This window comes from Piliocolobus tephrosceles, chromosome 13 (assembly GCF_002776525.5).
Source record: "Piliocolobus tephrosceles isolate RC106 chromosome 13, ASM277652v3, whole genome shotgun sequence".
In the NCBI taxonomy this organism is placed as follows: domain Eukaryota; kingdom Metazoa; phylum Chordata; class Mammalia; order Primates; family Cercopithecidae; genus Piliocolobus; species Piliocolobus tephrosceles.
Window position 1 is genome coordinate 20,424,094 of NC_045446.1, and position 11,767 is coordinate 20,435,860.

The 11,767-nt window shown below is 56.3% G+C and overlaps 1 protein-coding gene across 1 annotated transcript in view; it reads left to right on the top strand.

Moving 5' to 3' along the window:
* The window catches only part of ALX4 (ALX homeobox 4), a 49,282-nt gene extending 39,435 nt beyond the window's left edge, over positions 1-9,847 (top strand). Inside the window, exons 3-4 of the mRNA XM_023215802.2 lie at positions 2,670-2,798; positions 5,105-9,847. Coding sequence (XP_023071570.1) covers positions 2,670-2,798; positions 5,105-5,434 — 459 coding nt within the window. The 3' untranslated portion in view covers positions 5,435-9,847. The remainder of the gene's footprint in view (positions 1-2,669; positions 2,799-5,104) is intronic.
* Positions 9,848-11,767: the final 1,920 nt, after the last annotated feature.

Consider the following 11,767-nt stretch of genomic DNA (forward strand, 5'->3'; position numbering starts at 1 on the left):
GCTAGCTCTGCCGGCCTCTCCCCCGCCTGGTCATCTGTCTTCCCCAGATAACCCGCATCTCCTCCTCCCTCACACTCAGCTCCAGCGAGCCCGCACCCCACATTCCACTCCCCCACACGGCTCCTCCCTCCACTCTAGACCCCTTTGCCAGGCGCTGGCCACCTCCTTCCCTCCTCGGGGTCCCTCCCTGCCCATCCCTGGATCCTCTGTTCCAGAGCCTGCAGGGACATCTTCCACGTCCACAGTCCCACCACGGGGACCTGGAACCCACAGAGACACAAGGGGAACCCCAACAGTCACCATGACAAAAAGAAAAAGAGAAGCCATCTCTCTGCGCGCCTCCAGTGGCTTCTCCCCTCCCCCCAGCTTCCCCCACAGAAAACCCTGGGAGGCTGAGGAAGGAGCGGAAAGACGGAGCTAAGCCTGCAGGAAATTAAACATGAAATGAAAACAAGCTCCTCTGATTCATTCTCTCATCCTGGCCCCAGTCTCCCATCCCAGGCCACTGATAAAGAGGGATCCCATTTCAGCAGCGCAGAGAGGAGACCCCATCTGCCCTTGGCTCCCAGTGGGCGGCCAGGGCCTGGACCCTAGGAATCCCTGGAGGAAAAGAGGCCCTGGGAGGCCAGGGCAGGGGCTGAGACCCCAAGCTTGGGAGAGGGTCCGTTTCTAGGGAAGAGACCTCTCCTCCCCCAGCCAATATGTGCACACACACGCACGTGCGTGCAGCCACACTAGTGGGTACACTCGTGCACACACACACATGCTTAGGATTAGGAAGGGGAAAGTGAGTTGGTATAGGAGTGGAGAAACATACTAATGCGCACCCCTGCACCCCTGCTCACCCCCACCCTCCTCACAGTAACATGAGATACATTCCCATCTTCTTTGACTTCTCTTTCCTCTAGCAAAAGACAGTGAGAAAGATCAGGAGCTGTAAAGAAACAAATGGGAAGTACTTTAAACATTTTTGGACTGCATTTCCCATCTATTTCCCCAGCTGCGACTATGAGGCACCATTCACCACGCAGAAACTGAGGCCGTTGGCAATGCCAGTGCTTCTATGAGCCTGTCTGTTGGCCAGCTACACTGGATGCCCGAAGAGGCCAGGCAGCATCTGTGGGGAAGCATGTCCATGCCTCCTTCTCCCCTCCTTGCAGTGGTTCCTAGGAAGCTCAAAGGCTCTGAGGCAGAGGAATTTTGAGAGCTGACGCCTATATTTAGCTCAGCAGCTGCATCGATCGTGATGGATGGAGGAGTGTTTCCACCTGGAGAGCAGGGACTGGACCTCAGGAAAGTTGGCTTTCTTGATGCCTGGGCCTGGAAGGGCCTGGCAAGGCTCCTTATGGCTCTACAGCTGAGGCTGTTGTAATGGCTCTGTTCTCCCGGTCTGCAGCGTGCTGTCTGAGGTGTGCCCACTTGCATCTGAGTCTGCAAAGCCAGCAGGCAGGTGCATATCAAGATGGCAGAAGCCTCCCTCTGAGGAGCACCATGGTCCATTTCTGAATCAGCCTAAAGCCATTCCCGGCCTGGAAGCTGATCCCTCCTCATTCTCCCTCTCTCACCCACCCCGTCCCCATCGCCCCTTCTCCAGATCCTAAGTCATGGGCCAGGGGTAGGGCAGCTCTTGCTCCTGAGCCTTGGGACAGTTCTCAGCCTTCCAGAAATGCTTGTGCAAAGGAAAAGGACCCAACACTCCCCATCACCAAAGACCCCAGTGCTCACAGCTGACTCAGAGACCTCCCCTCCCCTCCCAGTCAGGCCAATATCCCGTCCACCCGTGCTCAGTGACAGGTGGGCCTCCGCTTCCTCTCAGCATCAGGCCACTCTTCTACACAAGATGCTGTAGCGACTGCTTCTCCGGACAACACTAAGGGCAAACCGCTTTACTTGGCATTCAAGGCCCCCTGCGATCTGCCTCTGTCTCTTTCTCTCCCACTACTTCCTTCAAATTGACCTCTTTAGGCTTTTGGGGCATGCCTCGCTGTTTCTAAACCCAGGCCTTGGCTTTCCTCCTTTCAGTCAACCATTCAAGGCCCAGCTCCTGTCCCTCCTCCTGGAAGTCTTCCCTGACTGCCTCTGTTGCCCAGCAGAGCCCCTGTTCTGCCACAGGGTCTCATTCCCTTTAACACAGGGGAGTTTTGAGCTGGGAGACTGTTTCCAACAAGAAGGTTGCAGACAGGATGCAGGGAGGAAGGCATTCTGAATCTGGACCAATAGGCCTTAGACAGCCATGAACCTTTTGGAAAACTGTGGCAAAACTGTGTGTGACTGTCTAGGAGAACGTATCTGGAGGAGCATTTGTAGCTTTTAGCAGCTTCTCCACAGGAGTTTGTGACCCACAGTGGGTTAGATGACTGCTAAGATGACTTATTTCATAGGTGGTGACACTTGGCTGCTCTAGATTCTGAAGCTTAGAAAAATAAAGTTCTGGCTCAGGATCACGCCCATGGCTGGTGGGGGTAAGATACCTTCCCAGCTCAGAGTGGATGATTCTAGATCGTCAGCTCTTGAGGCCAAAGACCAACGTTGATATTTATGTGTGGCCCCACCGCTTCCCAAACACACTGCAACTGATGGGGGGCTCAAGGGAACAGTTTGCACTGCCTGAAAGTGAGGCCTCCAGGCTGGCGTCTCACCCTGGCGACATCGGCTTCTTCATCTTGTAGGTCTGGTTCCAGAACCGAAGGGCCAAGTGGAGGAAGCGGGAGCGTTTTGGGCAGATGCAGCAGGTTCGAACCCACTTCTCCACTGCGTATGAGCTGCCCCTCCTCACCCGAGCTGAGAACTACGCCCAGGTAAGTCCCGCCCTGAGCTGCCGCCACCGATCCCCAGCCCCTGGTGCTCTGAGAATGAGCCCCTTGGAGGAGAGCCCAGGTCCCCCGAGATGACTTATGGCTCCAGGCTGCCCTTCCGTCTCGTTCCAGGGGTGTGCCTGTTTATAACCAGAATGTGGGAGGCCCAGGGTTACTCTATCCAACTAGTCATTGAACCAGGCTTGGCTGAACTTTAGGGAAGGGAAGGTTAGGGCAGTGAGAACGGCTCTTTCCTCCACTAGCTTTGGCCACTTCTGCTGTGGGCTTTGGAACCAAGGCAGGCAGAAGGCCACCAGGCCCTCAGATACCGCTCGGAGGGTCTCTTCCAAAAGCGAGCTCTGAACTCTCCAGGACTCGTGGCCAAGTTGGAATGAGCTTGGGATTCCGAGTCCGGGGACTTAGGCTGTCTCTCCAGCTCCAGGTCTTTCTCACTTCAGGCAAGTCTCAAGTCTCTGAGCCTCAGTTTCTTCACCTGTACCTTGGACATGGTAAAAGCATCTGCTCAGCTCCGTTGTCAGGCAGTTGTAAGGTCTAAATTCAATCGTGCAAAAGTATTTTGTGAACTGTACCCTTTCAAAAAGCTTGTGTGCCTGCACTCAGCTTCTGGGGCCATGTCCTCCCCTCCCCCTAGAGCATTTTCCCTGGGTGTCTGTCAGCCAGTCCCCCGTTCCAGTGTGAGATGCAAGGGATGAGCAGTGTTGAGTCACATCAGGCACCTGGGAGGCCTGGAGAGATGTGTTTTTGGCCAAGTCCAAGCCCACTCCTGACCCCTCAGCCTGCCCAGCTGAAGTGACTGCTCCCTCCCTGCTCAGGCCTCATTCTGGCATGACCTCCGCCTCAGCTCCAAGCCCGGCCCTGCCCAGCAGCCAGCCAGTAGCACGGGCGCCCCTGCCTCCTTTACTTCTCCCTGAGCAGGTTCTGTGCTAGCAAATCGTCTCTGGACTCTCCAACCAGACCAGCCCTCCATTCGCTCTCCCACAACCCGGGATTCATAGGGCAGGGGGGCAGGGGGGCAGGGGGGCAGAGCACAGGCCTGGAGGTGAGGCTGAGGAATATGGGACGTCTCACACAGGCGCCATCGGCATGAGCTCGCGCTGTGTTCTTCCATTCTTTCTCCCCTCTCCCTCCCTAAACTCAGCCTCCCTCTGTCCTCGCAGGATGGAACTCTAGCTCCCTCCTTGGCTTTGAGCTCTGCTGCCTGAGCGCACAGCTGGAGGCAGAAACCAACACAGGGCCCTATTCACCCCCTCCTACCCCCACCTCACCTACAGCACCACATAGTGCATGACCAGACCTCTTCCGAGACGGGGTGATGGAGGCCAACTGGTCCCCCTTCCCCTGCACCGCGGAGAGAAATGCGGTTCCCTCTGGGACTGAGGCTGAGCTCCTTCTCCCTGCTTTCAAATGCCTCCTTTGAGTGTGCTCCAGACACATGCAGGAGGGCAGGCCAGCAGAAGCCCACCTGAGGTTACCAGGAATCCTGTGTGCATAAGCTGAGAGGTTCCCGGATCTCCCCCACACCCTAATTCTACCTCCTTATACGTGCCTAGAGGGCAGAGGAAGATGGGAGCCCCAGGTGAACGTTGGGGAGGGAGGGGAAACCCAGTGGCACCGATGGAAGATAAGATGGCCAGCTCACCCCTGCTCATGCCCTCGCCCCCTCCTCGCATGAGGAGGTCCGGCCTCGGCTCTGGCTGTCCACTCCTGAGGCAGCCCCGTCCATCCTGAGTTAGTTCTGAAGCCTCCTAGTTCAGGCCCTGGAACCTCAGCCACTACCCTTGGTTTCTGAGAGGTTTAGGCCCCTGCCGCCCACCTTACCCAACCCCTCCACCTTCCCTTCTACTGGTGGGGGCCCAAGGGAATCTGTGATGCCAAAGTTCTCGGAGTTGAGGTCCACTCACCTTGCTCAGGTGCCTGCGGATGTGAGGGCCCTGGGGAGGAGCTGGAGGTGAATGAGACACAGCTGCCATCCGCAGATGGAGGCCAAGTCTACAGCTGAGTCTAAAATTAGGAAGCCAGCTGGGGGTTGCTGGGGTGTCACCCTTCCACTGGACCCTTGATGAAGACTGAATTTCCCTCTGCTGCTAGCCTGGCCCTGGGAACAGAGGTTGCCAAGGTGTAAAAGCCACCCCCGCAGGGGTATCTGGATGTCCATGAGGCTAAATGCTCACGAGGGGCTTCATGGGGAGGATGGACAGTGACGGGAGAGGTGCTCTGGGGGAAGGGGCGAGCCCCTTCCATACCGCGCCTGCCCGCCAGCCGGTGACATCTCTCCCTTCCTCTCCCAGATTCAGAACCCATCCTGGCTCGGCAACAACGGGGCTGCCTCACCAGTGCCGGCCTGCGTGGTCCCCTGCGACCCGGTGCCTGCCTGCATGTCCCCTCATGCCCACCCCCCTGGCTCTGGGGCCAGCAGCGTCACCGACTTCCTGAGTGTGTCTGGAGCTGGCAGTCACGTGGGCCAGACGCACATGGGCAGCCTGTTTGGAGCAGCCAGCCTCAGCCCAGGCCTCAATGGCTACGAGCTCAATGGCGAGCCGGACCGCAAGACCTCAAGCATCGCGGCCCTCCGCATGAAGGCCAAGGAGCACAGTGCGGCCATCTCCTGGGCCACATGACAGGGCACCCCTGCCCCGTCCCCACCTCGGGACACCATGGGCCACGCCCCTGTTTTCCAGGCCCCCAGCCTCCCACTCGACTTTCCTCTTAGGAACCTGGCCTGGGCCAGGGGCCTGACCCTCAGCACTTTCAGCCGCCCCAAGTCTGAGGCCTCGTGGACTGCTGGGAGGGAGGGGGCAGCAGGCCCCTGGCCCCTTCCTGGCACTGAGGCCCTGACCCCTGCTCCTGGCCACAGGCAGTGGAGAAAGCCAAGCGGCCACGTTTTTCGGCTTCGCATCCATGATAACCTGAAGGCGCTTTCTCCCTCCTGCCACCTCCTCTGCCCCGCCTAGTTGACCATGAGTCAAAGTTAGATTTCCCTGCAGACCCAGCAGCCTCACCAGCCCAGTCTTGTCCATCCTTCCCCCTCCTAGTGGGATCCCCTGGTCACCAGGCTGGTGGCTGTGTGTCTGAAGCACAGGCTGCCCTGCAGAACCGGCCTCCTACCCTCCCATCTTTCTCTCCCTGAAAGCACATGGAATCCGACCAGCTGGGGCCAAGGCAACGGCCTCCACCTTCCCCCAAACAGCAGCGAGTCTGACAGAGCCCGGCTGACTGCATCCTGGCTGTCCCCTGGGCTGGATACACCTGGAGGGAGTGGGCAGAGGACGACAGGAGCTGGAGCCGAGGACCCCTGCTGCCATCTAGCAATGCCAGTCCCCAGGGGAGACGTGGGCCAGCCCCTCACTGGACACTATAGGGGAGGAGCCAGACCTGAGGGAGGCTGAGAACACGGATGCCACAAGGGCTCCCGCGGTGCTAGAAGAAGGAAAGGTCCTGGGAGAGGGGGAGGCATCCGGGTGGGCAGGGGCCCGGGCAGTCCTCCCGCTCTCCCGCCTGCCTGGCATCCGGTACAGAGGGGAGGTCTAAGCAGCTTTGTTCTCCATCCGGAGCCCAGGCAGGGTCCCTTCAGGAGGATGCCGAGGGGCGCGTCCCTTCCCTGCCCTACCCTAGCCTCTCCCTGGGGCTGCTCAGCAGTGTCCCGGCGTGGAAGGACTCACAACTCGGAACACACAAGCTAGGGCTCGGGGGTCGGGCGGCAGAGGGTCAAGAGCCACGTGCAGGCTTTGCTAGAGGACACGTGGCCGTGCTCGGCCTCCAGGCTCTGCCACGGCCTCAGACTGACTGTCCTCCCTGCCATATCTGTCACAGTGTCATCACTGCCCAGAGCCTTCCACGGCAGATGGGGGCTCTGTCCCTCCAGGCACTGGGGAGGGTGCTGCTCTTCTCCACACAGCTTTCCACGCTCCGTCCTTACACTTCTTCCACAGGGACCGGGACCCTCTGCCCTCTCTCCAGCCTGCGAAGGGCTCCCGGCCTGGGCTCCTCGGTGTGGCTTTGCTGTTGCAGATAGGGGTGGCAGGATGCCCTCCTGAAACCAGGCTTCCCGCTCCAGGAAGCGGACCTCCATGCCTGCCTGACCCCTGCGGCTTGGGTCTGGCCCTGAGCCCCAGCCCTCACCTCAGCTGGGAGTACACAGTAACCGTCCAGAGGCAGGCCTGTCAGACCCCAGGGGGATCCCTCCAGCAGGCAGCCCCCCGCATTGAAGCGCTGGCCTTTCCTACCTTCTCCCTTGATTCCTGTCATGGAGTAGGGCTCAGGGTCGCCGACACAGAAAGGCCTGCTGGGTTGGGCTGAGGGTAAACTTGGTGTTGTTGAATGAGGGTCTCTGGGGTTGGGAGTGACAGTCTCCCGCCTGCCTGGTGTTCTCATCTGCTCTAGAAACCGGGCTGAGGAAGGGTCTGGCTGTGGCCTCCCTTAGTAAGAGTCAGACCTGTTTGTGAATCGTAGCTCTAAAATTGAGCTTGTAGAGGTGAAAGGGTCCTGGACATTGAATTAAATGTTCTTGGAGGCTTGGCTTTAAGTGTTTCAAATATTTGAGGATCTTGGAGTGACTTTTGGGAAGTTTTTTCTAGTTCTGAGGTTTGCTGAAATGACCCAGACTCCCCCAAAATCTAGCCAGGGAAAGGAAGAACTTAAGGCTGGGAACAGTTCCCCCATTTCTCCCCCTTTCCCTTCTGAAATGTTCATGGCTGAAGAAGGATGGGGGAGGAAGGAACTTTCACCCCGGGTCTTTCTCACCCATGAGAGAATCGGGACAAAAAGGAGGAGAGTCAGGTAGCTCCAGAGTGGGCCAGGAGGGAGAGCGAGGGAATCAGGACAAAGAGGAGGACAGACAGGGAGCTCCAGAGCAGGCAGGGAGGGAGAGCGAGAGCTTTAAGGGGGTTCTTCCAGAGGGGCCCCCGGCACTCAGTTCCTCCATGGGTCCGCTCTGTGGCTAGGCTAGACCCAAGTCAGGCAAATTTCAACCCAAAAGCTTGAGAAGAAAAGGTGTCTATTAGAAGGCCCTGTGGCTATGGCTGCCTGTCCCAACACACCCAGGAAGTGGCTAGGATTAAACACGCCAATGTGAAACGTTCCTGTTCATCTCGTCAAAGGCAGCCACATACCCCAGGCATGTCCTCCGCGGCTTGGCCCAGCCCCTGGGGTCCACCTAACCGCGCTAAGTATGATAGGACCACCGAGTTGGCAGGAAGCTTAGAAACCCTCTGCTTAGTCCAGTCCCTTCACAACAGAGAAGACCCTGGCCCAGAGTAGAGAAGTGACTGCCCTGACCTGCATTTGCCCTGAGACTAAGCTGAGAGAGGAGTCTGGGATGTGCCACCGAGGGTGTGAGGGCCCTGGCGTCGGTGGCACCGGGAGTGGCCGGTGCTGCACGGAGCTCCCCAGTGCCTCATGAGCATTCACTCAGCAGCTCAGTTCTCCAGAAGAGAACCTTGGGGCCCGGTCCCTTCCCAGACAGGTGGCTAGGCCCAGCATTCTGCACTGCAGAGTAGGGGGCCACTGCCTTGTCAGCTCCTAGGATGACTGAGCAAGTCAGGGCAGCTGCCCAAGGCCGTCTGGAGCTACAGCTCACGAAGGCAGGTGGAGAGAAGCATCTATCCGCCACGTGGTTCACTGCTATGCGAATAAGCTAGGAGAAGGGAGGATTTCCTTTGGATATCTGCCTAAGATCTCAACAGAGATGGCAACTTAAAAATGAAGTCGTGGGTAGCCAGCAGATGGACGGGCAGCCTCCCCACACTGACAGCCTCCAGTCCCTGCTGGGCACAGGTCTCAGCATGGCAAGGCTCGACCCTAAGGTGCTGCTACTGCCCTCCAGATGCCAGCACTACTCCTGGGGCATGGGAGCGAGGGCTCTGGGGGGCACACAGAGAGGCTTGTCTCCAAGGCTGAAATAGCACTTGGAGGACATGGGCTTTTAGAACTTTCCTTGAATTCTTTTAACTATACTTGATTCTCAGCGCTCAGTACCATGCCTCCAGCTTCGGGAAGCACTGTGGCCAGGTTAGCTCAAAGACACTGCGATGGGGTGGGTGCAGCAAGTATGGGGTGGGTGCCCAGCACACACGGCTGTGATCACACCGGACCCAGCTCCATGCCCCATCTCCCGTCATTTCGGCTGGGCAGACAAGAGGGACGTTTCCACGAAACGTACACTTTTATGTACCCTGCTTATGCAGTCATTCCCTCCCTGGGCTAGACAGTGGGGGGCCATCTTTGAGAACCCGAAAGACACGTGGGGGTTCCTGGTCTGTTTCATGGCCCTGACTGTCAGGTGCAAAGGCAAACAGGCCTAGCTGGGGGAGGATGGTTGGTAAACGGGCCCCCAGGATAATATTCTGTGACTATCCAGTTAAAAAATAAGAAGGTGACAAAGACCCATCAATCCCACTTCACTTCTTTCAGGATGCTGTAGGGAGGAAAGGTGCTTCCATCACCTCACCTCAGCCTCTCCTTTCTTCCCTCTTCACTCACACACATAGAGCTAGGCCTTTATACTACTGATTTTGAAGGACAGTTTTCAATGTCTAATCATCTGTTTGGGTGTGCAGTGGTTGAAAAAAGAGAGCTGAGTGCTAGAAGGAACATGAACCTCAACCGATACTTATTGTTCTCATTGTAAGATATTTTAACCCTGTATAAATGCAACTTTTCCTTTAGCTTAATGGCCTGGGGTGGAATATTAAAAATATATATTAAAAATACAGTAAAAATCTAGAAAAATGTAAAAAAAAAAAAAAAAAAAAAAAAAAGAGGTCGGTTCCATAAAGTTTTACTGCCTATACCACCATGTAACTACATTATAGCAAAATATTAAAAGAAACGTTCTTGCCTTTTAAAGTAAGTTATTGCACTTACATCTTTTTTGGGAGAGGAGGAACACGGATGGGAAGGAGACGTAGGGGCCCAGGCACGGGGCAAAATGGAGTGCAGAGGCAGCTGGGCGCTCCCAGAACACCCTTTGCTGGCCCAGCCCAAACTGTTTGGTTGCTGTTATTTGCAATAAACTCCTTCTCCTGCCTCCTCTCAACTGGAATCTGTCTGTTCTGTTCCTGACTTGTGACAGATGAAATGTGATCAGAGGGACCTCTGAAATCTCACGTTAATTGAAGTCGGCAAAAAATACTAACAGTGCCCTTTTGAACTGCTGACACAGTACAGAAGGGATTACCAGGGCTAGATGAACAACAGGTGGCCGGCTGATGCTCCTGCACAAAGAAGGGGTGCATGGGCCTGTGAAGGTCTGGACATACCCAGCCCCCTTGTCCCAGAGGACCTGTCTGCACCGAGGGAAGCTAGAAGGGGGCAGGGGGTACTACAGCCCACTTCTCAGGCAGCCCAAAGGGTTGCAGCAGCAGCTCTCTGCCTCCCCTGCATCTGGGGTGTGCTTGGCACAGACGCTGCAGTGAAGTCTTCACAACCAGCACTGCCAGCCCCTCGGTGCCACTGAGTACCGTTCTGTTCCCAGGGTTGTTCTGAAAGCAGGAGAGGGCCACAGCGTGGAGGTCCAGGCTGCTTGGCACCAGGAGCACAGGGTGGGGGACCTCCAGGAGAGGCGGGTCCCAGTTCTGGCTCTGCTACTGAGTGGCCAGGGGAACTGTCCTTCCGGGAGGTATGGCCAGACAACTTTTAAAGCGAATCTCTGAAGACAAACTATGAAGCAGAAGGAACACAGGTTCTACTGCGGAATAGGTGTTTCCTTGCTTTCCAGCATGAAGGTGACTCAGGAAGAGGCAGTCAGCCTCCAGGGGACCACTGTGTGGACAGGGAGTCATTTTTGTTGACCAAACCAGCCGACTCTCAGTTCTCACATCTGAAGGATAGAAATAAGACCTGTCCCTGCTTGGCTTACCAATGTGTGGGGAGGATTAAATGGACAATGTCCATGCATGGGCTTTGTAAGCCGACGTGGCATAGTGATATAAGGGACAATGATTACTCCCAGAGAATGACATCTCCCTCCAGCTCCCAGCGGTGAGTCTGATAAAACAACAACAACAAGCTCCTTTTCATCCTCTCTTTCCAACTATTTGAACATTATTCTCTTGGAACCACATCTCAGATTTGATACCTGTGCCAGTGCATTCACATTCAGTATAGACCCAACTGGGTTTTAGGTTGACCTGGACTGGGACCTTGTTTTTTAAAAAAATGACACCTGTCCAAAAATGACACCTGTCCTATATTAGGGCTTAGGGTCATGGCAGCACTTGGACGCTCCACACCAAATCACTGCCAAGTCACAGGGCGGGAATTGAAGCAGAAAGGGAGAAAAGCCATGTGCAAACCACATGTGAAGCCACGGGGTGCTGTCTCTACCTCACGCCCCTGCTTCTTCCTGTGGGAGCTGAGCACTCCCCAAATCCCGCAGGGTCCAGATGAGTGCCACTGCTGAAGAGGAAGACTGGCCTGATGGGTGACTTAGGCATCACGGGGGACGCAGGTAGCCCACCCCTGGGACCTGTGCCTTAGTGGTCTCCGGGGAGGACAAGGACAAGGTCAGGGCCGGCAGGGCCTCCTCTGGCTGTGGACTATGGCTCAGCCCTTCACTGTCTGACCGCCCAGCACAGCTCATTGTTCCCCAAGCCATCTAGGCCCTTTCACCTGGTCACACCACTGGACTTGCTATCTCTTCGTAGACTGCCTCTATCTGCTCCCTAGATCCCCTCCAATGCACCCAGCCACTCTGCAGTGTATCCTCCAAATGATAGCACCCTCTGTGAAGCTCTTTCCTAAGCCCACGCCCTCACCTCAACTTCCACCCCTAGGTCAACATCTGCCCTTCTGTGCCTCCACAAAACTGTTTGTGTCATAATACTATGACGGCACATAATACGTATAAGTTATCTATTTATCCACCTGACTTCCTCACGTCCCTGAAAGGCTCTTCAAAGAGAAGACAGGCTGTGTTCACATCTGAATGCCTGAGAGAATAAGAACGTCAGGTA